Raw genomic sequence first — 27,864 nt, 5'->3', positions numbered from 1 at the left:
CTCAAGTGATTTTGTACAAGTCATTGTTAGAGGAGGGCAGACTCCTCTGAATAACTCTTGCTAAGAAAACCCTATGATCGGACATCAGAGTCAATTTGACTTTGAATAGGTGATCTCTGTATCACATTGGCTGCATCCACACTGCAGAAAACCAGTGGTAAATTATCCAGGGTAAAGGCTGCTTAGCCTGAGGTCAAGACAGATCCTCTGGATCTGTGTATGGACAGGTCTGATGCTGCCCTGGGGTGGGGGTTGGACAGCGTACAATATGTTATACAAAAAAAGTGTGTTTTCATTTTCAAATTTTATTGACTAATGTTCATTATCACCATTCTTTAAATATTACTTTTTTTTAAAAAAAATACAGGTTCCACTCATATCATCACACCCAGAAGACTACTGGATGATATAAAAGCACTTACCATAGCAAAATCGAAGGATACCGTGTATTTTAAGAATGAATAGGAGTTATAATCCTCAAGGATTTTCAGATGTGCTTAACAAAGATATAAAGAACACATAATATAAATATGGACACAATCTAGCCCATGTTAATTTTAAGTTCCATTTATTTCAGGCAAAGAAATGTTAAATATCTTTATACATTCTACATTGAAATCAGTGGGACTTACATGTTTAGCTTGAATTGGATTGTGCCCTATGTACATATTTTATAAATTAGTGTTATATTTGGGACTGGGTTTTTTTTTATAATTTGAAATCTGCTGCTTTTTTGTTGGGGAGGGAGGCGAAACATAACAGTGAAGAAATGTATGTGACAACTTGTGTTTTATATTAATGTAATTGGCTATAGGTGGCATTTTGCTGTGATGTGTTTAATGTAGAGGATGTTAATTAAGGAAGACAGTATGCTAGAACTTGGAAAACATGTCTGTATATATGTTAATGAGTTTTCAATAATAACATGCAAACTTTCTATCTACGAAACATGTTTATTTCTAAAGATACTGTTATAAAAGGGCCACAAACCTAAAAGCATAGAAGAAAAGTTGTAAATATAAATGTATAGCACAATTTCGCAACTGCAATACGTTCAAGTACAAAATTTAATGGAATGGGAAGAAGCACTTGCAATGAGGTACAAAATATAAGGTAAACCTTTTATTGAGAAATTGGAGACAAGTATTGGTTATGTGTTTGGAACTGCATGGATCTTTCTGTGGTATATGGGTAAAGGTAATCATGAAAGTACTAAACATTTTACCTTCAATAAAAAAACTCTGAAGAATTTGCTGTCTGAATTGTTTTAAGTGCTTTTCCCAGATTGCTCTAAAAGATAATGGAGTGCAAGGAAATAGTTAACTCGTCTTCCTCCCTCAGCTTGTAAAACTACATGCATTACTAATCTTTTCCAGATGTAGTTCTTCTCATCATCCTTTATGGTTGCCAGGAGGATGGAGAGTGATGAGATGGGGAGGAGCATAAATCTGAGGCTGTTTCTAAAGTGTTTACAACTACTATCCTGTCCAGCCAGGCATTACTCTTATGTTTTCTTCGACTCACTGGCATAGTTGTGTGTAGATTGATTTTCCAGGGTTCTTGTTCATGTGAACAGGAACCTCTTTTCTTTTGATGGTTTGCTTTAGGCATGAGGAAAGTAATAATGAAAGATGTTGGGGGCTTTTTTCTTGAAAAAAACCAAGAAGAATAATGCCTGAATGTACTCAGAGTTCCTTACAGTACGTAAGCCAAACAGCTTCAGTAATAGTAGGTTATATCCAACATTCAGCTACTGGAAAAATTAAAGAGTTGGCAGTCTGCTTCAATGATATGCAAAACTACACCATTATGACAAGTAACACTCCCCCTCCCCTGGACATAGTTTTGATTGTTTTCATAACATATGTTCATATACAATGCTGGCTACCCGTGACACTTGACAATGTCTGAATTTTGGCCTTGGCTAAATCTTCTGAAACCACTTGCATCATATGTTCTGAAGTTTTCTTCAAGCTGTTTGCAGTCTGTATAACATGATCCAAAGTGGAACTTAATATCTGTTAGGACAAAAATATTGAAAATTATTATTATTATTATTATTATTATTATTATTATTATTATTATTAACCTTTATTTATAAAGCTCTGTAAATTTACACAGCGCTGTTGAATGATTGACAGCACAGTTCCTGTAGGTACAAGGCTGTCTCTTACCTTGGTATTTGTGTCCTCTGTGTGCCTCCTCCTCACTTTACTCATTGACTTCCTTCCATAGATACTCCTAGGACCTAGGTACTGTGGTGAAAGGATAATGGGGTCATGTGTCCTTGAATAGTGGGTTTCTGGGATATGTAGATTTTGTCTAGAAAATAAAGCATTCATTTTGTGAAGATAAAAACCTACCAATATTGCATTCCAAGTTTAATACCTTGAGGAAGGTAACAGATTCTCTACACGCACACATGAAAATGCTTAATCAAAGGTCACAAGGGTTTGTTTTTATGTGAAGTCAAAGGCTTTCATGGCCGACATCAATAATTTTTTGTGGGTTTTTCAGGCTATGTGGCTGTGTTCTGGAAGAGTTTATTCCTGATGTTTCACCAACATCTGCGGCTGGCATTCACAGATGCTGACAAAATATCAGGAATAAATTCTTCCAGAACACAGCCACATAGCCTGAAAAACCCACCCAACAAATGGTTTGCTTTTACTTTGGAGGTTAACGTTTTTTACATTGCTGCAAAGAGAAAGGCAAAGTTACACATGGAATTATAACCTATACTGATGCTATACTTTACCTGTCACACAGTCTGTCTATAAACTCTTCTGGTTGTTTATCTGCATAAATTCTTTGAAGCACAGTATCTGCCTTTTGTGAAGAAGCTGAAATTTCAAAAACGGTAATTAATAAGGAATATACTAATAAATAGGCACATACCTGATCTCAGTACCAGACATCTGCTCTACGCTGTAATAGCAACATCTGCTGTCATCTAATTAATTAGGAAAGGAGTTATTTTTGAAGTAAATGACATAGTCCTTTCTTGGGAGACTGAAGCTTACAAAGAAGTGTGGTCATGTAGTGAACAGCTTTTGAGTCTCTTACTGTAAGGTCTTAAATTGTAGGACTGCTTCAATCATCATTTTCTTTATTTGGAAAGCTCTTAAGGTGTGTGTAAGCATATTGGGAAGGTTTTTCAGATCATCTAGTCCCAAACTATTTTTAAAAATCTGATGGCTTAAAATCATTCTGAAAAGAGCCTAAAAACATATTAGGATCTAGTGGATCTAAGTCCTGGTCAGTAATCATGCAGGTCTCTTTTGCACTAACTAGTTTCTAAAATATTTTTAAGGACAGCTCATATAACACATTTCATAATAGCCTAAATGGGAGGCAGTGAGAGCACAGATAATTGTGGTCAAGTTCCATTTAAGTAAGGTCACAGTTTATGTATCAAGCAAAACTCAAGGGATTTGAGCACAATGGTCACTTAGGTCCAAAACACACTGCAGAAATAATCCAGTTTGAGATTGCTTTAACTGTCCTGGGTCAATACTAAGGAATTCTGTAGCAAGCATAGCAAAGTAGAAGAAATGGGATAAATTATTTGGAAAATTCTATCCTTTCCTTGTCCTCTGCATTTGAAAGGGGCTAGATCAGACCTTTTAGTCTTCTGTTTTGTTTTAAACTGAGTATATTTTTATGTTTTTCCCTTGAAGGAAACTATACCAGTTTACCTAGAGGCAATAATAAGACTTTATAAACACTAAATTATCCTTCATTTAATTAGATGCATGGTGGAGTAAAATAAATCTTGAGGAGGATATACCAATTTCACATTCATCACATTCCTTGATATAACTGTGCCTTTAATTGTTAGCATAGTAATGAGTTGTCCTGTGGCCTAAGGCTGCTGAAACATAAGTTGAGAAAAGAGAAAGGGAAGAAGAACTTAACCCACTTCTATATTTTTGTACCCCATTTTAAGTATTCTGAAACTATTTGTGGAAACTACCGTATCTTCCAACTGAAAACTGCAAGCCTTGAACACCTGAGAATGTGATACAGTAATGCAAAATTCAACATTTATGTGTGACTTAATGCTGAAGTCCAACAGTAATTTGAAAATGGGCCTTTGTACTAGATAAGGATGTACTAGAGGATGTACTTCACTTTTGCTGGTTCTGATAAAACTACCAATATTTGGAAAAATGTATTCCAGATAGAAATGAAATGGAAAAAATGAATATAGTAGAAACTGAAACTAACAGATTTAGTAAGTTAACATGCCCATGGCTTTGAGTGCTTAACTCTGTTTGAATCCTTGTGTACTCAACCATGATAGTGCCATTTTACTGTGTACCAAATGCTTGGTGGTCGACTTTTGGGAGCATGGCTGGCACCCGCTCTCAACAAGTCAAGGAATACAGGATTTGGGGTATCCTGTACACCCCAATGCAGAACTGGACTTCAAGCCTTCAAATACAGAACACCCTGTACAATATGATACTCTGTTCTGGAAACAACTCTATCTGAATCTGGCAAGTATAAAGGGGAAACGTTTTGTCTCAGTTTTTGAAGAATTTACCAAAATTCACAAATGTCTTCATATTCAGGACAAAAGAAAACCAAGCTTAAGGAAATTCTAATGCAAGAGAAATGATACTGACAGATCCCCCCCCCCCCCCCCCCACTAAATAAGGACCATCACACTCATTTGGAGAAAGTACTGGCTAGAATAAATACTGTACAAGCAGCATTGTTTCTGCAAACCTGCATCTCTTTATACTGAACAGCCCTACTTAACAAAAGTTTGTCATGTTGTGACTAACTTGCTCCACTGAAATCAATGCAGGGCTTCAGCACAATTACTTCTAGTTTGATTGGATGCCTGGGATCCAATCCAGATCTAACCACACTTAAATGAACAAATGCAAAAAGCTTTCTTTTGTTTGGGCATGAATAGATGTTTGCCTGCCTAACTGGAATGTGCATCCCTTTCAGTGTACTGCATTGTATATAACCGTATCCTCACGCTGATCTGTATTTGATTGTTCAACTGACTCACTAATCTCACAGCAAGGAATGTATACACCAAGTAAGTTTACACACATGGATGTCCTTAAGAAGACAGAAATAAAAATGATAATTTACTATTAATTATCTTCAGACTTCTTGACATCAAGTATCGTACAAAAAATATTCAACCTTGGTTTGGTTTGTTTGCAGCTGCTGTTGTTGATCCATGATTTTTCATTCTGTGTTTCAGGCATGTTTCACTACTTGAACTGTTGAGGCGATCACAAAATGAAGTCTCTTCTATATCACTATCTAATTCACACACATGTTACATAAATTAAAACATTATACATATCTCAACTTTCAGATATGATTGCTTAACATATTTAACCTTTGCATGACCCAATTAAAATCTGTGACAATTTGACACATTTATTTTAAGTAACTGGAACCACCAAAGTACCAGCACAAACATATTGATTGAGCCATAAAATACTATTGGTAGCCACACAGTAATGCCATGAACTTTGTTTCTATACTTCCAAATGGATAACAATATAAGGTTATTGCTCAGGGTTAAAACAAAAGTTTATGGCTTCCTCATCTACTCAAAAGTAGATACTTTTGAATGAGGGTCTAGATTTTATAGATTTGTTACCCTGATGTACTTTACAAAATGCAGTAAGTTCTTGTTTAAGAAGCTCTTCTTTAAAAGTTTCAAGGAATAAAGATGTAAGTGCTGTTATGAAAAGAATTAAGTGGTTTTCACTGAGTAAGGCTCATAGAATGAATTCATTTTTTTTAAAAAAAAACTTGTATCTGTCTGGATACATATACTCAGTAGTGAAAGAAATATACTCTCAGATCACATTCATCTGTTTTGATTTAATATATTTCAAGTGTCATCCTTGCAACAGAAGTTAAATTGTGAGACTGAACTCTGGCATAAATTAAACTTTGACTGTATTTTACTGGTGTGATGTTGGATAGTTAGCACATAGCTGTTTAAATTCTAAGTAAGATACCCTATTAGTCCAGCCCCACATAAATTTAAGGTTTCACAAAAAATAATTATCAATTTTATATTCCAAGGTAAAAAAAAATAGATTTCCCAATACAGCCCTATTCACCAACGCTAAGGAAGGTGGACCAGCGATTCCTGAACTCAAGACATATTTTCATGCTTTTCAACTGAACCAATTCTACCAATTTGTCATAGAATCACATTCCACTAAATGAGTTCATATGGAACTAGAAGATAGTCATTTAACCGATCTTAATCTCTTTTCTATGAAGGCTCAAAGGAAGTTGAGACACATACATAATCCATTCCTCAACAATTCCATTCTCATATGGAAACAATGGGTGCACTTAATTGTCCCTAATCCCTCACCTATCTGTCCTTTTTAGTGCACCCCAGCTTTTATGAGAGAGATAGATTAGCCTTCTTCAGAAATTGGAAAAAATGTGGAATATATAGAATAATGGTTCTACTTTAATCAAGTTCTCACGACTCGATTACTGTAACGACCTCCTAGCTGGGCTTCCTCTTTCTCAGCTCCGTCCTTTAATGTCTGTCCAGCATTCAGCTGCACGCATTATCACATCTGCCCACTGCTGTGACCATATCTTTCCTGTGCTGGCATCCTTTCACTGGCTCCCCCTCCCTTTCCGCATTCAGTGTAAGCTCCTGCTGTCGACGTTTAAAGCCGTCCATGGGCTGGCCCCTCCTTACTTATCAGACCTTCTTTCTCCTCACCTTCCCACTCAGGCCCTCTGTTCTGGTAGTCAAGGTCTGCTGTCCCAGCCCAGGATTTCCTCTGCCCCATCCCGGATTCGCCCCTTTTCACTTGCTGCCCCTCACTCCTGGAACCTTCTTCCCCCGCGAGCAAGAGCCATCACTTCTTTAACCAGTTTCAAAACAGAGTTGAAGACCATCCTGTTCAGAGAAGCATTCCCAGGCACTGCATAATTGTCACTTGCTATTTGATGTTCTTTTGGTGCCTGTTTTATCAAACCATTTCTTGTATTGCTATGTACTTTATATGTATTAGCCTACTAGCCCCAGCACCTTTCCCTTCTCCTTTTATGTCATGTCTTTTTAGATTGTAAGCCTGAGGGCAGGGAACCGTCTAATTAAAAAGATTGTATGTACAGCGCTGTGTACATTTACAGCGCTTTATAAATAAAGGTTAATAATAATAATAATGGACTTATTTGATGCGGGAAAGCTGAGATCTCCTGATAGTTTGTTCATTGCCTTGAGACAAGCCAATCCCACTTGGCTTCAAATATTGCAAATCCTCTCCTTTTGCAACCACATCCTGCTAAAAAGTTATAGTTCTAGAACCCCAACTTTTTATGAATCCATCTGTATAGATAAGGGACAATTCAAGGGGGGTGCAGCCACTATATACAAAAACCTAATAAAGTCCACTTATGGTAAAAATCATTCTGCCAGAATAACTTGGCAGTTAGATTTAAATATGGATATATTAGAGAAAACCTGGGCAAGCATCTGGTCCTTCTCCATATATAAATCAAGATCAGCAGCTACAAAGGAGAGTGCTTTAAAAGCAGCATACAAATGGTATTAAACCCCTGTGAAACTCGCAAAGCTATTGAAAAATGTTTCACCATACTGTTGGAGAGACTGTAAGGCTCAAGGTTCTTACACACACATGTGGCTCAAATGTCCTAGGATCAATGCTTTTTGGAATGCAATACTGATGCAGATATCTGACATTATAAAACAACCAGTGAAATTTTGTCCGTCGTTATTATTGTTATCGATGTTCAGCAAAGCCAATAGTCATCTAAAACACTGGTGACTCATCATATCCCTAATCTCTGCTGCTAAAACTGAAATTGAGAGATGCTGGAAGATGGGGAATTTGTTACATGAAAACTAGTGGGAAAAGGTCTGGGACAGATGGTTGTCAGAAAAACTTTCCTATTCCTTCAAGAACAGATCCGGACATAAAAAGGCACGCACATTCATTGAGGATTGGTCTGTTTTTAATATATCTCATTTTGCTCCACCTTCATACCAAGCTGGTTTTTGGAAGGACATCTTGGACACTGACCAACCAACTGTGGCAAAATGATCTATATTTCCCTTTCTGGATCTTTTTACAACTTTGAAGGAATGTATTTTTGGGTGGAAATTATTTTTCCTCATTCCCAAGGTCTGTTATTTCTATTGTTTATAAGTTTGTTATTTGATAAAACTTAATTTTAAAAAATCCAAATAAGATATGTTACCTATTTGAATATTAGTGAAACTAAGTACCTGATAAATCAAAATCTGCTGCTTTTCCTTCCAAGAAGATGGAGAATCGTTCACAATCTGTTTTTTCTCTGTTTGTTTTACTGTACTCCGTTTTTTTATTTCTGCATTAAAAACAGAAGACTACAGTTAGTATGAAGGTGATTAACAGTGCAATCCAATACATACCTACTCAGAAATAAATCCTAACGTGTTCAGTGGTACTTGCTTTAGGACATATTAGCACACAATTGCATCTTAAAGCCAAGTTCATGTTTAATAGATGGTGGAGGGGCCTTATGCTCCCCTATAAAATCCCAATGACCAAATCTGTGATGGGTTTGGGTTTTTTTCTGAGAATTCCCAGGGAGCATCTGGCTGCACTCACACAACCTGGAAAAGGGACCAGCTGTTGCCCTCTCCGACCTCCTGCTATTTCTTTATCTGGGCTGTGCAGCTGCATAGGAGATTAGAGTTCCTTGCCCCCCTTCAAGCTGTGCATGAATGGGAATATTGTACAAAGATACACTGGATACCTGCTTCCACAACAACTGAACAAAGATATATGCTGGCAAAATGGAAGGTTAGACCAGAATGTGTCACCAGCAGGGTTCTGGCCTGCATTTATAAAGTATACAATGAATATTGGTCTGTTTCTTCAGTTCACAATATGAATACTGCACTTGTACTTAGTTTAGGTGTAGTGGTATACATACAAACCTATTGGGAGAACAGGAACATGTCTGTTTACTTGATAATTGTATTTTCAGTCTAGGATGTATAATAATATTATGTTCCTTCGAAGAATTTCCCCATCCTTCAAGAAAATCATAATCTGAAGGATAAGCAGGGCTTCCTGTGAGAAATTTTACATGGGAAACATTGATTAGTGGTTTATTTCTATTAGAATTATTTCATCTCCCCCTTCATTAATTTTTAATTTTTTAATTAGCTTATTGAATTTTGGAATAATTAACAATCATTATTTTACATACAATTTTTCAATTATTTATTAAAGCACATGCAATTCCATATTTATCTTGGTCTACCTTGTTCTTTTGATGTAGTGAGACCAACAGTAGTGGATTCAGCATTATTTGTATTGCATGGATTGGCTGGAGGTGGAGATCTCATTTCCCAGTAACTTAAATTTCTGATGAAAGAAAATGAAGATTTGGCACAATGTATGCCATGAGGGATCAGCATCTAGCAAAGTGAATACCAATGTCACCCCTCTTGTCCCTAAGACTTTATTGTTTTTGTAATCAACTGCTGAAGTATTTCTCTATAATCTTGAAGATGAGCAATCTAAAAGCTGGAATTTTTTGAGAACCTAACAAGTTAAAGGTTAACTTTAAACTTTAAATTATCTTTATAACAATTACTAAATGCACTTCCAAATCACCATTAATCTATTCACAGTTAACAAATATATAAAGAAAAGTAAAATTACAAAAAACCGATACCACAATTTATAACCAGTATAATTCTATGCAACATAAAAATGAACTACTATCATATCCTCTGTCTTTTTAAAACTAAAAATAATTAAGCACTAGCCCTTTCTGGAAGAGAAGTGCATAATATTATCTCAACTGGCTGCAGTTAGTATGTGTTTCCCATTCTTTTTTCATTAATCTGTCTAATTCCGACAGACAGCTTGACCTCTCCAATCTGAAGGGTGTAGCTGTGAAAAATCTACATTAGTTCTACTAAGTTGTCAGTATTAGAACACAATAATCTCCTCTTTAAAATCAATTTGAGACTGATCCAGGTTTGAAAACCTCATTAACAATCTGCAGTTTGATTTTCAGTACTTCCCTTGAACTGTTACTTTCTTACTATCGCTCTCATCAGCACAACAGATTGTACATGACTGCTTCAAAAAGTATCAGAGATAGCATTGGTAATAGTTCCAAATTAAGATTCAGTTTTTTCAGGACATAACTGCAATGTTTCCATGGAGAATGACTTTGGCTTTGATGTATTACCTGGCATAATTCAAATTATTTCCATTGGTAACTAGCAGTGTGGGAACTGGTGTGGGAAGTGGATTTGATGTTGCTGAGAGTGTGACATTAAGCTGACAGTATGATATCAAGACCCCTTATAGTTGCCTTTCTTTTTTTGCTGTCTCTAGTAGCACATGGATCCCCCAGCCACATGAAACCCTATTCCTGGAAAATACCTTTCTATATTTTCAAGAAATGTATAAAATTCAGCCAGTATTTTTTTAATTGTAGTGTTTTCTTTGACAGCAGGAATAGATACCCACTTTCCAATTCTGGGTTAGAAGGCATTCACTAAGTGTAGCTTGAATGTTTCTAAGAAAACTCTTGCTTTGTGCTTGCTAAGTCAAGTGGTATAGTGCAACTGGGGTTCCTAGGTTCAAAGCCCCAGGACTTCTGATGAGTAGTAACTATGATGTCATTGTGGAATCTTCTGTTCCCTCTGAGTTTTGCATCAATCCCCACAGAAGCTGGAGAGGAAACTGATTTCCCCAAAAACAGTGTATTGTTGTGAATTTCCCTCTTGTAATCCAAAGTATTTGGGGATGGCTTGGTCTTAAACTGGCAAGACCCATCAGCTTTATAAAAGACCTGCTCTTGGAAGTAATGAAAACTCTTAGAATCTTATTTCTATTAACACAGCCACTTGCATTTCTGCATACTCTGTAGGACTATAGAGACTCTCACGCTGAGGGTCTATACTTCAACATTTACCATGACACCACTGGCTAAACCATGGTTTAGATTATTGTTTAAACCAAGGATGGATAACACTGGAGGGACCAGGGCAGGGCCAATTTTCCAGGCTGCATAAGCCATGAAAATATGTAGGGGTAGAGTGGGGGACATGCTGTGGAGCTGGAGCGGGGGCATACTGTGGAGCCTTGCATCTCATTTGTTTGCCGAACTGATACTCCTGGAGGCTTCCAGGAACAGAAAATGTATTTTTTGTCTAAAATTGGGTTGTTGGTTTTTTGACAAGGGCACATAAGGAAGATGGTGGACCACAAAAATGGCCTAGATCAGAGGGGGACCACACTTCACCTATGCCTTATTTAACCAGAGCCAAAGGGTACCGCATTATGGTTTGTTTGTCTTTTAAATCTTCAATGAATGTCATCAAGTTTAACACTTACTGTGGCTGGAAGAGATGGCACCCACTACTTTGATTAGGTTGCTGAGATGTCTTCTCTTCCATACAATGGCCTCTGTTCTCTCCATATTTTTCATTTTTATTATGCGCTCCTACAGCAGTCTTTTGAGGAGAGTTGCTAATGCGTGAAACTACAGGACTCTGTATGAATGAACCATACAGGGGATAAATAAAACACAATATGTGACCTACAGAAGAACTGCTACATTCAGAACAACCAAATGATATGGAGAGTGCTCACTGCACAGTGATTAATCTGATGGTTCATCAATAACCTTTGAAAGTTCAGGGACAACGTCACCATTTTCATTTACAAAATCAACTCTGCACGTTATATCCAGCCAAAAGATCAGGCTCACAGAGAATTACTGTGATTCATAATTGAAAAGGCCATGATTTTATAATGATTCCCCCAATTAAATAAAAGGAATTCAGTTGCAAAGCTTCAGTGACTGTGCATGTTAATAATTTCTTTGCTCCTCTGGACTAAAGAGTCCTGTGCTTCTTCATCTCTTCTTTCACCCTCCTTATAATCAACTGCAGCAATGAACACAATTATTTTTGAGTGGTGTCTCACTATCTCAATTAAAAGGATGTGATTAAAAACAACAATTTGTTCTTTACTGGAGAGTAATAGTTTACCTCAGAACAGCCTGAATAAGAAGAAGATACAGGTTTAAAGGAAGCAAATGAAGATGGTATGACGAAAGGTGTAGAATGTGGATTGCAAGTCTTATCAATATTCTCTTTGATATCATCAAGCAGCATCCCAAGCTTAAATATTTCTCCTTCCACTTTCCTAAATCCAATTACAAGATAAAAAGTTAAGTTCTGATATATAATATTTACTCTTTCCTTCATTATAGTATTATGGATACAACAAAATGTGAAATATATGAAATAGCGAAAACCAAGTAATTCTGTTTAAAATATTTCATGTTTAATATTTGCTGAATATCATTGGATCTTCCCCTTGCACTAATCACTAAAACACTGACCAAGAACCACTAGTTACCCAAGCTTCTGTGCTAAATGTGCATGCATGTGTGTGTGTGTAATCAATGGGCTTTGAATATATATGAATTTCCATTTTCGCGGGGTGGTGGTGGTCTGGAACGGATACCCCATGAACATGGAAGGATGGCTTTCTCTCTCTCTCTCTGTATATCCTCAACAATGTTGGAAACTGAAACGTAGATGAGGTCTCCTATTATTTAAAATCAGAGGCAGATACCAAAAGCTCTGCATGTGTGACAACGCACCAGAAAACTACATATACTCACCCACATTAGGCACAGATACATATTTACATGTCTATTGAGCAAGTATGTTAGGTAATGGGCATGAGGTTGGTGTCTGCTTGGCAGCCTGATCCCAGTGCACATCACAGGAGTCTTCTAAAGCTTTAGAAGGATCCTTCCACATTGAACCCATTGCCTAACATATTTGCTGTTCAAGAAATGTGCCCCACACTTTGAGGGCAGGTCTTGTCTGCTGCTCTAAGTGAATGACACCAGCACGACAGTCACTAAAAATATACAAGTCTCAAGTTGAGTCAGTGTGTCATTTTTTTCTGAGTCAAGTCAAAATCAAGTCACTGCAGTGACTTAGGTCTGACTTAAGTCCAAGTCAATTGACTCAAGTCTACATCACTGCCCAATATTTGTGAGGATTTCCACATGGACACCTGAAATATGAAAAAATCCATAAGTGTTAGAAATTTACATACTCAATGCTTTTTAAATGTAGGCTGCCCACTTATCTGGAGGTAAGCACCATTGTTCTAAGTAGACTTCATTGTTTCAAGCACATACAGTACTTACAGAATAGCAATAGTAAGAATGCTGTAAATACACTTTTGTTAACAGCTACTGTACATTATGTATTATTTTTAAAAATAAAGCTTGACCTGTCAGGATCAAATTCTACAAAGCTTGTTGAGGAATGCTTGAAATTTTGAAGACGTAGAACACAATATTTCTCCTTCGTGGTTAAGTAATTCTGTTCCAGTTGATCCAGCTGCCCTTTCAAAAGCTTTAAAAGCTACACAAGGAAATATAACGTGAAGACATAACTTTGCTGTTATTTGGCAGTTTTACGATGTATAGTATGTGACAAATGATAATATTACTAGAGACAGATAGTTTATTCAATGCTGTCCTTTAAATATGCCATAGCAATAGGTGTGACATGAATTAGACAAAACTAACGGCTAAATTAGATTACACTAACCTTTTAAACTGAACCCCAATGTTAGATGCTGACAAAACAAAGAAAGTGCTAGATTCAACAGATGGAACCTATTCCTCAAAGTCAATCATATTTTCTCTCTTCATTTCAGCAGATAAATGTTGCTTTTGTTTAACTTAATACATGTCTTATGAAGGAATTGCACTTGAACATTCTTGCTCTAGTCAGGCTCTATGTCTTCTTCTTTATACAGATGAACTTCCCGCACAGGTGAACTTTATACAGATGACTTCCATTTGTGCTTCAGAGGAAGTGCAGGCAGTCCAACATTTCATTTAACGTGATGGATTATCATGTTAACCTTTTTCAAAATAATATCCAGAAATGCACTAACCTGACGGTGTTCTTCAGCTGGCAATACATCTTCTGTCATACATTTAGAAAATATTTCCACCTTTAAGATAAAAGAATGCCTGTCATTTTGACTTTCAGCTGTGACATCAGCAAAATGTGTTTCATTAACAAAAAGAAGGCTTAAAATACAAGTATCTCATATTACTTTTGCTTTTAGCTCTTCAGTCTGTTCCTTTAACATTTCAGAAAGCTTTCTTTCCTCTGTTGCTTTTTGCAGTCTTGCTGCATCAGGTAAAGGTGAGTGCATTTCTCCAGGTTGCAGTTCTACAAAAAATAATTTAAAAAGACATATGGTTTCTTGTTCAGCATTACTTCCTTAGCTGAAAAGAGTTTGTAGGGCATAGTGACAAGCCTATAAAATAGTAGCAAATAATTATTTGAATAATTCATTTGAATTACCTGAAATAGGTGATTGGGAGGAATAAAGCATGGGCTTCACAGGAACAGTTATATGTGGAACTACTGACAACTCAGAAGCTATCCCAGAACTTTCTTCTTTAATGCCAAGGCTTGTTCTATGAGAATTTGATCTTGGGAGTATCTGTTAAAGCATATAACAATTAACTGTCAAGTACAAAATCTTCCTACTCCCTTCCCTTCTCCAGCATTAAGAAGTCAGAAATAGGACATTAAACAAACAATGGCCATCTGTCGGGGATGCTTTGATTGTGATTTCCTGCATGGCAGGGAGTTGGACTGGATGGCCCTTGTGGTCTCTTCCAACTCTACGATTCTATGATTCTATGTTCAAGATTTATATTATATTATATTATTTAAATACACTGCCCTTTACAAAGAAATTCCAGGACAAACAGGGCAAAATATGTATATAAAATATAATAAATAGGAATATTTTAAAACTGCATTCAAAAGACAGGAGAATAATACTGCTGTTGCTTATCTTTAGAGGAATAACAACGAACAATGGTGTGTGTCCTTAGCATACTGAGGGAACCATTCCTCAGATCTCTGAATTATTTCTCAGACATACACAGGGGATAAGATAGAAACATATATGCAGGTTCCCCAAAGTGTATGCATTATGGGACTCAATAGTTTCAACATCTTCTGGAAATGGTATTGTATGAAGTAGACAGAAGAACAACCACTATGTGCTCCCCACTCCCAGCCATGTGGCTCTATTAGAATCTGTAAGGTTGAATTTGTACTGTCCCTCTCCTACCATAGGTTATCAATCACAGTGTCCAAAGCAAGCTCTGTACAAAAGCCCAGCCTGAAATACACCCAGACAATCTGTTAAATCCAAGAGTACACAGATGGACAACACCCTAAAGATGCGATGTTCTATCTCTTTACCAACATCACAATAACATAGAACAGACACAATAGTGTGCTTCTATATATATTTGGGTAGATCAGCATGAATTTTGTGCTACCAACATTCTAGCCATCTTCTAGCTGGCCTCATTATTTCCAGGTCACTGTTACAACTAGCTAGGCAAGTTCAGACGGACAAAATAAGATAATTAGGAGTGATTATGGCAACAGCCTGAGTCTTTTCAGCATCCCACAGAGCAGCTAGAGCTTTGACAGGAGCACCACCCATGTCAACAGGAAACCTGTGATTTCATCATCCTCCCAGGGAAGGCTCTTCACTGCAGAAGGCAGAACCACTATAACTCAACAGCTCACAAGGATGTCACCATGGCAATGGAATGAAAGAACACTCTCTTCCCCATCACACATTGCACTGTCTTTCCACCCCGATCAAAAATGGACCTCTCATTGGGCTGAAGGCAAACTGTGACAGTCCCATAGTTTCCATAGTTATGAGCTCTCTTTGGCGAGGTACTCTTGACGTAGATGCTGAAATTCCCTAGATTAATTAATCTGGTGTTCTTTGCAGCAGGTCTGAGCCTACCACTGTCATCTTAACATGGAGACAATACGGCAGAGAGGCAATTGGTTCATCAGAGAAAACCCCGATCTGTCCCTAGTGCCAGCACCATGGACACTGCAAACAGATACTCTGCTGGACAGGAATCGTGGAGATGGAATATGTATAAACTATAGCGATTCGCTTCAAATTTATTTTAATTTTGCACTAAAGAAGTCAGTTGGACAACACTGAGAACCTTCCTGTTTTCCCATCCAGTTCAGTTCAGCTCTCTCACTTGCAATTAAACCATACATGGTTGTTTCCTTACTAGGGAGTGACTCAGCCTTAACTAACAACACCTTGAGGATTCAAGGCAAGCTGAGACTATAACTCAAAATGTTAAGAGTGGGAGTTGGTCTGGAAGAAAAATTAGTAATATTCATAGTTGATGATGGACTAAAGCAATGCTTATACAATTGCCAATTGTATTCCCCCACCTCCACTCCAAAAAAAAAAAAAAAACCAAAAACAAAAAACTGGGTCCAGTGCATTTGATTTTAAAGAAATTGTGCATCATATACATTAACATAAATAAATAAATAAAGTAGGTAGGTTTATAAACAACAGTATATGAGAAGGCACATTATACAATGCAGTTAATACCACATACAATATTTTGGGCTAAGAAAAAGGGCCTTTGAAACAATGCATCTGATTTTATATTCCAAGAAACGTACCTTAGCATTAAACCTAAGATGATCAATATGATTCTGAGCCTCAGCGTGTTTTGTCAGCATCTATGATTTCAGCAAATATAATAAAGAGAACAATAATACACATTAAAATCTAAAATAAGCTATTTCCTCTCAAAGTCATCCCATACCTACTGGTTTGGCTGTGTTACACAGGCTATTCATTAAAATTCAAGCAGGATAGCATAAATCTATATTCAACAGAATGTAACCCAAGAGTTCAAGAGCTGTGAAGAAAATAAGAGATTAGCCAGGGAAAACTTTTTGACAGAGAGACTAGAAAAGGATTCCAGAAGAATATTCCTGACATTTAACTGAAATTTAGAAAAAGTATAAATTACAATTTAAGCCTGTGTCTGGAAAACTCTACCCATAGAGATTGCTTCTAAAGGTGCAAAGAGAAAAGTACATTACAATTCAATTAAATACAACCAAGATTATCTCTTATCTACCTCTAGCTGTTGGTCAAGTTCAGCTATTCTCATTTCCTCCTCTTGATTCTTGACTGCCACAGATTCCAAAGAATTCATTGCTTCTAGAACATCTTTCACAATTGTTGATTTACCAAACAAATTTGGGGAATATTTATTTCTTTTAATTATAGGATTTGGTTTGTTGTTACTATTTCCTTTGGGTATTTTAACCTTAGGAGCAATCTTAGAGAAATCCGGAAGCTGATAATGAACCTGACGTTGACTGTATTTATGATTATGAGGAGACCCATTGATTTCCATGAAGTACTTTTGTTCTTGATATTCATCTTTTGTGGTTGAAGTGTAACTTAACTCTTCATTAATTGTGAGTTCTTTCTGAGCTACAAATTGCAAATTATTTTCTTTGCAGTCTTTTATCTCACAATTGGGATTAACACTATCATCTACTGGAAACTGCTCAATTTGGATGAAATCCCAACTCCTTCCATCTGATTCACATCTTAATTTTTGTTCAAGATTATTTCCCCCCTCTTCTGTTGGCAAAGATATCCTTGCATTTTCTGAACTCTTAATTTTATTTATGATAGTTTCATCAAAACTTTCAGTAAATGATATTTCTGGTATTGTCTCAGAATCAATTAAATGGCATGGACTTGCTAAATCCTCTATAGGAAAATGACGTAAAAGGACATCTGAAATTTTTGTGTTGGAGATATGTTGATTTCTTCCTGAACTAGTAACATCCCAAGTTGGTAATTCATTCCCTGTTGTCATAGTAAATTCCATGTCATTTTTCCTTGACAGAGATGACAGATTTATTTTCTTTCGGGGCAGCTGTGTTTTGAGATCTGGTTTTTCTTGCGGACAAGAGCTCATACAGGAAGATGTCAAGGTGAAAACATTTTGAGAGGCATTTTCTACAGAATGAAAATCTTCCAGGTTTTGTGAGTCACAGTTGTGTTGATATCTATTTTGTAGATCCCCATCATAAGGCAAATCTTCTTGCTCGTCATCAGTATTGTTCTCAGAGTAAAGCATACCAAATAATGTATTGTTCACTTAGTTTTCATACAGTCAGACTGTTCTTATCTATAATACCTACTCATCGTATTTTGATCATAGTCCACGTCGTCCGCTGAATGTTGGCATTCAAATTCTGTAAGATTTGAGATAACACATACACTTTATATACATATGAACAATGAATAACAGCACAATTAAACTAATATTTCTCAACTAAACCTCCTTTCTGTGTTCATCTAACATTCCCATTAAAATGCATGCAATGGGCCCTACTGAGTGACTAAATTCTAACTTGAGCCAACAGAAAATTATATTAACCAACAGCTGCATTTTAACTAACTATTTAAATGGCTGGAGATGGTTATAGGTATTAATAATATGCATGCCAATGTATGCATATGAGAGCCACTATTTCGTCGAGATTAATGAAAATTAATGGGGTCGTTGCTTTTCATTTGTTGCTGTGTGTCTTTGAGTCCTTTCTGAATTATGGGGACCCTAAGGCAAGCCTATCACAGGGTTTTCTTGGCAAGATTTTTTTCAGAGAGGTTTGCCTTTGCATTTCTATGAGACTGAGAAAATATGGTTTGCCCAAACTGTAGTCCACAGCTCAAATCATTATACCACACTGGCTCTCTTCTGTGCTTTCAATTAGCACAATCCTTTACCTAAAAGTATAATTTCCTTGTTTGCACTGTATATATATTTAAAATAATGTTTTCCTTATCTTCAGTAAAAGCAGCACCTCAGTGAATATCTTATACTGTAATCCATAACAACTAATTCACATGTTTTTGATTGCTGCGGCTTAGAAATATACATGCACATACACACATATTACATTTTTCTATTTCTAATTTCAGCTGTTGCAAATTCACCTTCAAATTTAGATGTCAAGCATTTTTAACTTCTGAGATTGTTTAATGTCTCTTTTATGGAAGAAAGTTTGAATCCTATGAGAATTTAAGATTGTAATTAAAAGAAAATAATGTCCTCTCTACATCCACTTACAGTTTTCTTTAAAACATAGTTGTGGGCCTTCTGATAGTGGGATACACTGTGTGGGACTTCTGAGGGAAGGGAGAAGTGGTTGGGAAATTCATTCCACAAACCTATGTGATTTAGTTGTCTTAAGATCCAAGCCTGATCTGAGATGACTCCTGCCTTGTGCAGAGGACCCCTTCTCAGACTTCTGTAGAGACAAGGGACAGTAAGGGAGAAGAGGAGGCAGGAAATTTTCCTTCATCTACTGTCTTAGAATCCAGGTCAATATTCTCAAAAACAAGCAAGGATCAAAATATAAAAGACATCTTCGGGAGAAGTAAAGTGGTATACTTTATGATGATCCATAATATTTGAAATCCAGCTGTGCTTTAGGCAATGAAGACTTGAACACCTTGACCATGTGTATGTGGGTATGTATGTGCATGTGCGCGTGAGTGTACATCTTCAAGTTTCCTATCAATTAGTTAATCTTATAGGGTTTTCTTAGGCAAGGAACCTAAGATTTAGAGGTGGTTTTTGCCATTCCTTCCCCATTCCTACAGCATCTGGGACTTATTGGTGCTCGTCCAACCAAGTACTAACCAGAGCTGACCTTGCTTAGCTTTCAGGATTAGACAGGATTTAGTGCCTTTAAGGCATTTAGGCCTACAACCTTTACCATAGTCCCTAAGTATCACTAAATCAACTGAACCTAATTCTCAGGGAGTAACCTTGACCAAATTTCCTAAAAACTATGTTCAATTGAATCTAGTGATACTTAGGTGCAAGTAAACATGATTGGGATTGTGATGCCATGGTATAACATTTATGGTGAAGCAAGAATCCCTAAATTCAGTGGGATTTATTTATGAATAGTTATGCATAGTATAGCACATTACTTTTTATAAATTTCTTGGCAACATTTCCAACTTTCCCAGATGTGTGAACCCACAAATTTTAATTGGTTCCAAAAACAAATGTACATGACAACAGTCTGAGCTGGTTTGGGATCTAGGTTACACCTTGTTACACACCCTCTGTTAATTGAGATGTAAACAACAGACAAACTTTAAATACTACTCCCAATATTTTTATTTCAAGGCTTACATCTTACACACTGATCTTTCTTTCAGTGCTCTCATTCTGGTCACACAATCTCACTTGTTTTTCACTGCATAAACAAAACCCAGAAACAATACTCTACAGAAAAGATAAATAGCTACATCAACAATCCACTCTTATACTTACATACTGCAGGCAAATGTTTGGCTGATTTCCTAGGCAACCAGTAAAGTCAGAGCAAATGAGCTAAAAATTCTTACACAGCATTGTGTTGTCTACTACCAAACTGTTTAAACTCTAAACCAGATACAGGGGCTGTCTTTTCAAGTAGGCATATTTAATTACATCAGCTGTAACCTTATCTTGAACAGAGCTGGAAAAGCACAGTAATTTTATAGTTGCAACCACACACCTTGCTGTTTATTATTCTAGTTTCACAAAGGCAATATAGAGTAAAAAAACAAACACCCTTCATGGGAAAGTCAAACTGAGCCTGCTCTCATTTAACACCTAACTTTTGTTTTCACTTGGAATTTTGAAAGTACAGTATTTAGCACTGAACTGTAGACTTCTTGATAGCTCCTTTTTTATAAACACATTTATTCTACCTGTGCCACAGGGACTTTTAATTATTTATACATCAAAGTCCATGCAAATTAATTATTTACTAATATAATGGTCACCATCTGGGATTGCTTCCTAAGACCAGGATCAAACATTTGCATCTTGAAAGCTGTATGAATTATCAAGATGGGCAACTTCCAGGGATATTATGTAGGCAGAGTTAAGCAGGGACTTCAGTGCAATGAGATCATTGTCATTTCTGTCCAGATTTGAAAATTCCCTAAAAGTATGGTTTTTTTCATAATTATTTCCTGTTATATTTTGGGCAATTACAATTTTTTGGTAAAGGGCTCTTATGCACAGAGAAGGCCAGCTTCTGCCAGCACTGAGAATTAGGTTAAGTTCAATGATCTAATGGAATGCCCAAGCAAGAAACATCATCTTAAAAACCTCCCCTCCGGCACCTGAGAAGGTTCAAGCAGAGGCACGTTTTGTAACATCCTGTGCAAGCTGATCATGACAGATCTGGAGTGTTTCAGCCTACTTGAAAGTAAAAGCTTAGTTGTGTGTATGTATGTGTTTTACCAGCTTCTATTTGGTAAAAGGCTGTACTGACATTAGAAGCGCCGAAGACTCATGGTGGACCTAAGTAACTATGTGATATGAAGAAATGATCCTGTAACCTATGGGATATGAAGAAGTCACCCCATCACCTTTCTGTGCTACTTATAAGCAGTGCATGACTCTTCTTGTTGCACTGAAGAAAAGGATCAGCAATGAGAGGCCCTTGACCTCCAAACTGGAGTCCATGTGCATTTTATGAAGGGGGCTACAATCCACAAAGTCTTCATGTTATAATAAATGTATTTGCCTTTAAAGCTCCATAGGACTTTGAGAGGTTCTGCAAAAAAGCAGGATATAAATCAAATCAAATCAAACAATATTGCTGAAACAAGCGGACATAGCTGCCTCTTTGGAAACTATATTAAAGTGGTCATCATAAAGCAAGCAGCTGAAAGGTATTCTTACAATTTTCAACTACTAACTAAATTATTATTTTTATTTGTGTTGTATTCATTCTCACATTTCTATTGCAAAGTTTATGTCCTTAAAACTGAATATAAATAATGAATATAACAATAAAGAGCCAGTAAACGTATAAATGACTTTATCAACAATAAGGTCTTTGTTTTTATCATGGTGGAATTCTGGTTGTTTGCTAGAATGACTGGTGAGATGCAAGAAGGGAAAGGATGTAAACTACTGCTTTCATATATTGTCATGGTAACTACACTTTGGCTGCATTCGCACTGCAGAAATAATGCAGTTTGACACCACTTTACCTGCCATGGCTCAATGCTATGGGATTATGGGAACTGTAGTTTTGGGAAACATCTAGCCTTCACTGTCACAAAGCTCTGGTGCCACAACTAACTACAAATGCTAGAGTTCCATACACTGAGCCATGGCAGTTAAAGTAGTGTCAAACTGGATTATTTCTGCAGTGTGGATGCACCCTAAGTGTGACAGGATGCACATTTAATGGAGCCTAAGAATTCATGCATACACAAGCCGAGCATTAGAAGTAAGACGTGTCTATCTGAATTAAGCAGTATGCTATCAAGTACACTACACAGTGGGCAGTTCAGAAGAATTATTTTAACTACCAAGGAAGCATGTAAGAGAGAGCTAGCAGTAGTAGCTTGAGCGTTGGATTAAATTCCACGTGGCTCAGCCACGTAAACCCACTTGGTGACCTTGGGCAACTCACACTTTCTCAGCCTCAAGGGAAGTCAAAGGCAAGAACCGTGTGGACAAATCCTGCCACGAAAACCATGTGACAGGTTTGTCTTTGGGTTGCCCTAAGTGGGAAGGCACACAACAACACAACAACAACAAGCAATAAGGCATGTAAGACTCCACTGTAAATCAGGACCATTGCACAGGGGTGGGTGAGATTTAGATATCCTACAAAATTAGCAGCCTCCACTTCCCAAGTTTTAAAAAGGGAGACACCCCGATTTAGTTAGCACTGATGGAAGCCTTCCTCATTTCTTTATCCTCTTGCTGGGGGTATATGGATTTAAATGGAGAGAGTTTCCCTCATTCATGTGTGATGGTCCCAGTCTGATCAGTGTTTCACATGCTTAATGGGGGACACCCATTCAGATATGGCTGCTTAGTCTGAACCCTTACTAGCAAGAGGAGTGCTGCATGTCCCACATTGCTAATGAGGAAAGGTAGCTTCTGGTTTCCGGAGTCCGTGAGGCCTGCTGAGCATTTAATATCTTCTACTGCAGTTAGCTGCACCCATGCGCCAGGTGCACCGTTTCGTCTATTCAACATAAAGGCTTCTTTTGATGGTTAACAGTCTTTGTGATAAACACATTCCAGGAGCCGAGTGAGAATCACAGGCGTGTTCCCATCGCCGCCTTTTCTGCCATAAACATGTAATTGGACTTATTGCCAAGCTGGCAGTGATAATTATTCTCAACTGTCTTTTGGCTCTAACTTGGGGCATGGCATGGGGGGGCACAACCTTTTACCTGAGGGCCACACCTTTGGCTGGAAGCATTTTGGAAGCCTTACACACATGGGTTAATATTTTCCATGTACGTTGAAGAATTGACATACATATGGCCTCTTCAGTGTCGAGGGATAAGATTTAAACCTCTTATTATTTTATAATAATAATGTTATTTATATGGCTCCATGCTGTGGGATTCTGGGGCTTGTAGTTTTGTGAGCTATTCAACCTTCCCTGTCAGAGAGCCACAAAGAACTACATATCCCAGGATTCCACAGCAGTTAAAGGCGATGCCAACCTGCGTTTAATTCTGTAGTGTTATTACTTATTATCATTTATTAGTGGCATTTCTCTCCCTCTTTTATTTCTCTCAAGATGGGATTCACACACTCTCTCTCAGCTTTGGGAAGGCAATGGCAACCTTCCTTTTGAACAGAACTGGTCCAATGCAGAGGGCGGCCATTTTGAGGCATAGTCGCCTCAAAGGCGAGTAACATAAAAGAAGGGGTGAAAAAACCCCAAAAGACACCGTCCCTCACGTCCCTCGAAGGGAGGGGGCGAGGCAACCACCTCCCGCCCAATCACGATCCGAGAAACGGCACACGTGACTCCCAACAGCGCTGGACCGAGTTCAGCATCGGGCCTTTTTCCAGCCTCTCCTCCTCCTCGTCTTCCTATTGGCCAATGCGAAAGATGCGCGTGAGGAGGAGTAGGGGTAGGGGGCGTGGCCTGGGGGAACGGCCCTCGGTAGAGTTATAGAACGTCTCCAAAACGAGAGGAAAGGCCAGGGCTTCAGGGCGCATGCGCCGGCGCGTGGGCGGCCGTTGGATTCCTCCATTTGAGGTACATTGGAAGGGAGGGGCCGGGATAGATAGCGCGATGCTATTGGCTGGGAGGGTTTAGGCCCCGCCCTCTTTCCTTCCTTCCAAGTTTTTTAATGGGAGGGGGCGTTCTTTCTTCCCATTGGCTGGGAGAGAGCAGCCTGGTAAGATGGGGCTCTGGGTCGGTCTGTGTGTCTTGTAAAAAGGGGGAGCCATTTTGAGGAAACCCAAGCGGAGCAGGCACTGGTTCAGAACGACTTCCTGGCATAGAAAGGGGCTTCGGTTGTCGCTGTCGGCGTGGGGCCTTCGTTTCCGACTTTGCTGGGCAAGTTTCTCCCCAAAAAGGGGGGGGTGTAATTGCTCTCCTTTGAGGCTGAGAGAGTGTGACTCTCCCAAGGACACCCAATGGGCTTTATTATGGCCAAGATGGGGGATTGAACCCTGGTCTCTAGAATCGTAGTCCAAGGCACTATGCCTCATTGGCTGCTTAGAAAGGAGCTTGTTGTTGTTGTTAGTGGACCACAAGTTGAACATTAGTCAACAGTGTCATGCTGCAGCTAACAAGGCCAATACGATTCCAGGCTGCATCAATAGAAGTATAGTGTCTAGATTAAGGGAAGCAATGGTGCCACTCTGTTCTGCTTTGGTCAGGCTCCACCTGGAATACTGTGTCCAGTTCTGGGCACCACAATTCAAAAAGGATGTGGAGAAACTGGAGCCATGTGTCCAAATGAGGGCGACTAAAATGGTGAAGGGTCTGGAAACCATGCCCTATGAGACACAGGGATCTGGGGAAGTTTAGCCTGGAGAAGAGAAGGCTAAGAGGTGAAATGATAGCACTGTTTAAATACTTGATAGGATATTATATTGAGGAGGAGGGAGGAAGCTTGTTTTCTGCTGCTCCAGAGAATAGGACCCTAACCAATGGATGCAAGCTCCAGGAAAAGAGATTGCACCTCAACATTAGGAGGAACTTCCTGACAGTAAGGGCTGTTTGACAGTGGGACACACTCCCTCGGAGAGTGGTGGAGTCTCCCTCCTTAGAGGTCTTTAAGCAGAGGCTAGATGGCTATCTGTTGGGGATGCTTTGATTTGGATTTCCTGCATGGCAGAATGGGGTTGGACTGAATGGCCCTTGCAGTCTCTTCCAACTCTGATTCTGTGGATGAGAACTCTCCACAACTTTCTGCCCTCCACTACTCTGCTTAGGTCCTGCAAATCCAGGCCCATGACCTCCCTGATTGAGTCCATCCATCTGGCATGAGGTCTTCCTTTCTTCCTATTACCATCTACGTTTCCTAGCATTATCGTTCTTTCCAGTGATTCATGCCTTCTCATGATGTGGCCGAAGCACGGCAACATCGGTGTGATCATCTTGGGAGACCTTGGGCCTGATTTGTCCAAGTAGCCATCTACACTCATCCCTCCGTATTTGTGGCTTTGATATTTGCGGATTTGATTATTCACAGAGTTGATTAATATGTTCTCTCTAGGGATATCTAGGTCCTCCAGTGCAACTCTGTGGTCAACTTTAACTAAAAATTGCACTGAAAGACCTAGAGATTCCTAGAGAGAATACTCTACTAGGCCTTTGTAGCTCCTCCAGGGCAGTTCTGTGGTCAGTGTCTTTTGGACGTTGGCCACAGAGTTGCACTGGAGGACATACAGATTCCTAAACATGGTGTTCTTGTTATTTGCGGTTTTTCAATATTCACGGGGGTCTCGGAGGGACAAGTGTGGTTGTCTTTTTGGCTGTCCATGGTATCCTTCAACACTCTTCTCCAGCACCATGTCGCAAATGAGTTGATTTTCTTCTCATCTGCTTTTTTCACAGCCCACCTCTCACATCCGTACATAGTGATGGGGAATACCATGGCTTGGACGATTCTAATTTTTGCACTCAGTTGTATATCTTTACTCTTTAGGATCTTCTCTAGCTGTTTCATGGCTGCCTTTCCCAACCCATCCCTAGTCTTCTTCTTAGCTCTTGACTGCAATCTCTTTTCTGAATGATGCTTGATCCAAGGTACAAGAAATTACTGACTGTTTCAATTTCCTCATTGCCTAATTTGAATTTATGTATGTCCGCTGAGGTCATTATTTTTGGTTATCTTTATGTTCAGCAGCAAGCTTGCCTTTTAACTTTCTTTCTTGACGTTTCTTGGTAATCGTTCCAAGCCAATGATGTTTTCTGCTAGTAATATTGTGTCATCCACATGTCTTAGGTTGTTGATGTTCTTTCCTCCTATCTTCACTCCTCCTCCTTCTAAGTCTAGCCCTGCTTTTCTTATATTTTCTGTGTACAGTTTGAACAACGTTGGTGATAATATGCAGCCTTGCTGATTCCTTTGCCTATTGGGAACCATTGTATTTTTCCATATTCTGTTCTGACAGTAGTAGCCTCTGTCAAATTTGTACAAATTTCTCATCAGGACTATCAGACATAGTAGCACTCCCATGTCTTTAAGGGTGTTCCATAGCCTTTCATGATCTATGCAGTCAAAGGCTTTGCCATATTCTATAAAGCATACTGATTTTCTTTTGGAATTCCCTGATGTGTGTCATTAGCCATATAATGTTTGCAGAGTGGTCCCTGGTGCCTCTTCCTTTCCTGAATCCTGCTTGAACCTCTGGATTTCTCTCTCCATGTATAGTAGGAGCCTGTGTTGCTGTGCTTTGAGCATAATTTTGCTTGCATGTGAGATTAGTGCTATAGTTCTGTAGTTGCTGCAGATTCTTGTGCCCTCTTTTTTTGTGGATGGGAATATCTATTGAGTGTTTCCAGTTTTCTGGCCAGCATTCTGTTTCCCATATTTGTTGCCATATTTTAGTTAACACTAGAGTTGATTCTGTGTAAAGCAGAAGATTGATTTGAAGCTAGTGGTAACCCTTCCATCCCTAGAAATGGGGCTATGTTGTTGTTAGCTACTCTTGAACAGACCTTGACTAATGGAGACCCTGTGAATGAGACATCTCCATGACTCCCTGCCTTATACTGCTCTGCTTAAGTTTTGCAGACTCATTCTTGTAACCTCCCTCCTAATTGAATCTAGCCATCTGGTGTGTGGTCTTCCTTTTTTTCTACCCTCAACCTTTCATAGTATTGTTATCTTTTCTAATGAGTCATGCTTCAATTTGATCATCTTGGTTTTTAGGGTATTTCAGGCTTTATCTCCTCACAAAACCATTTGATGTCTTTTTGGCTGTCCATGGTATCCTCAGCACTCTTCTCCAGCACCACATCTCAAATGAATGGATTTTCTTGTGATTCACTTTTTTCACTGTCCAGCTCTCACATTCACACATAGTGATGTTTGTACAATTCTAACTTTAGTGCTCAGTTGTATATTTTTACTCTTTAGGATCTTCACTAGCTCTTTCATGGATGTCCTTCCCATTCCTTGTCTTCTTCTTTCCTCTTGACTTCAGTCTCCATTCTGAACGATGCTTGATCCCAGTTAGGCGAACTCTTTAATTTTAATTTATGTATATCCTCCATGGTCATTATTTTTGTTTTCTTTTTGTTCAGCAGCAAGGTTTCTTCCTTGACCTTCCTTAGTAATTGTTCCAAGTAGTATTATTGTGCCATCCACATATCTTAGATTGTTGGTATTCCTTCTTCCTATCTTTACTCCTCCTTCTGAGTCTAAACCTGCGCTTCGCATGATGTTTTCTGTGTACAAGTTGAACAAGTATGGTGATAATATTTAACCTTGCCTGCTGCATGACTAGTCAGGAGCCTCATGGGTGAGAGTGTGGCTAACTAGCCACCTGCCTATATGCTGCTAAGGAAGCTGACAAGTCTGGGCATCTGGTGCTATCTGTACAGCAAAAAGGGACATT

General features: G+C 38.4%; 3 protein-coding genes across 16 annotated transcripts in view; 2 read left to right on the top strand and 1 right to left on the bottom strand.

Moving 5' to 3' along the window:
• The window catches only part of STXBP3 (syntaxin binding protein 3), a 42,462-nt gene extending 41,213 nt beyond the window's left edge, over positions 1 to 1,249 (top strand). The window contains exon 19 of the mRNA XM_089516543.1: positions 368 to 1,249. Coding sequence (XP_089372669.1) covers positions 368 to 465 — 98 coding nt within the window. The 3' untranslated portion in view covers positions 466 to 1,249. The remainder of the gene's footprint in view (positions 1 to 367) is intronic.
• On the bottom strand, positions 1,243 to 23,869 carry AKNAD1 (AKNA domain containing 1). Of its 11 annotated transcripts, XM_089516536.1 has the most exons (18): positions 22,870 to 23,492; positions 20,296 to 20,482; positions 19,176 to 19,255; positions 17,059 to 18,196; positions 16,592 to 16,651; positions 14,414 to 14,555; positions 14,160 to 14,278; positions 13,995 to 14,054; positions 13,320 to 13,453; positions 12,053 to 12,209; positions 11,394 to 11,551; positions 9,298 to 9,401; positions 8,969 to 9,104; positions 8,273 to 8,373; positions 5,170 to 5,292; positions 2,759 to 2,843; positions 2,175 to 2,322; positions 1,243 to 2,018 (listed from the first exon to the last, which is right to left on the bottom strand). In XM_089516536.1, the coding sequence occupies exons 4-18, from the start codon at positions 18,076 to 18,078 to the stop codon at positions 1,869 to 1,871; spliced, it is 2,697 nt and encodes an 898-aa protein (XP_089372662.1). In that variant the 5' UTR covers positions 18,079 to 18,196; positions 19,176 to 19,255; positions 20,296 to 20,482; positions 22,870 to 23,492; the 3' UTR covers positions 1,243 to 1,868. The 11 variants fall into 11 exon arrangements, with proteins under 11 accessions (XP_089372662.1, XP_089372665.1, XP_089372659.1 ...); XM_089516539.1 differs by lacking the exons at positions 19,176 to 19,255; positions 22,870 to 23,492 and adding an exon at positions 23,730 to 23,869 and having other exon boundaries at positions 20,296 to 20,324; XM_089516533.1 differs by lacking the exons at positions 19,176 to 19,255; positions 22,870 to 23,492 and adding an exon at positions 23,526 to 23,729.
• A 228-nt stretch (positions 23,870 to 24,097) lies between these two features.
• LOC149316921 (G protein-signaling modulator 2-like) overlaps positions 24,098 to 27,864 on the top strand; it is a 48,342-nt gene continuing 44,575 nt past the window's right edge. Inside the window, exon 1 of one of the 4 annotated variants that reach the window (XM_089516526.1) lies at positions 24,098 to 24,185. The gene's annotated coding sequence lies outside the window, so the exon portion shown is untranslated. Of the gene's footprint in view, positions 24,186 to 24,215; positions 24,347 to 27,864 lie in introns of those variants that run through there. The other 3 variants (XM_089516529.1, XM_089516525.1, XM_089516527.1) reach the window with 3 other exon arrangements.

The sequence above is a fragment of the Sceloporus occidentalis genome, unplaced genomic scaffold (assembly GCF_023333645.1).
Source record: "Sceloporus occidentalis isolate IW3139 unplaced genomic scaffold, rSceOcc1.0.p SCAF_3, whole genome shotgun sequence".
NCBI classification, from domain to species: domain Eukaryota; kingdom Metazoa; phylum Chordata; class Lepidosauria; order Squamata; family Phrynosomatidae; genus Sceloporus; species Sceloporus occidentalis.
This window is presented reverse-complemented; position numbering and strand designations above follow the sequence as displayed.

Excerpts from the sequence above, each read along its gene's own strand:
- AKNAD1 (XM_089516539.1), bottom strand. The coding sequence starts at position 18,078 with ATGCTTTACTCTGAGAACAATACTGATGACGAGCAAGAAGATTTGCCT. Across the intron at positions 14,055-14,159 it reads CTGAAGAGCTAAAAGCAAAA|GTGGAAATATTTTCTAAATG; the intron begins GTAATATGAGAT and ends TTTATCTTAAAG. Across the intron at positions 11,552-12,052 it reads CTTATTCAGGCTGTTCTGAG|AGTCCTGTAGTTTCACGCAT; the intron begins GTAAACTATTAC and ends TCATTCATACAG.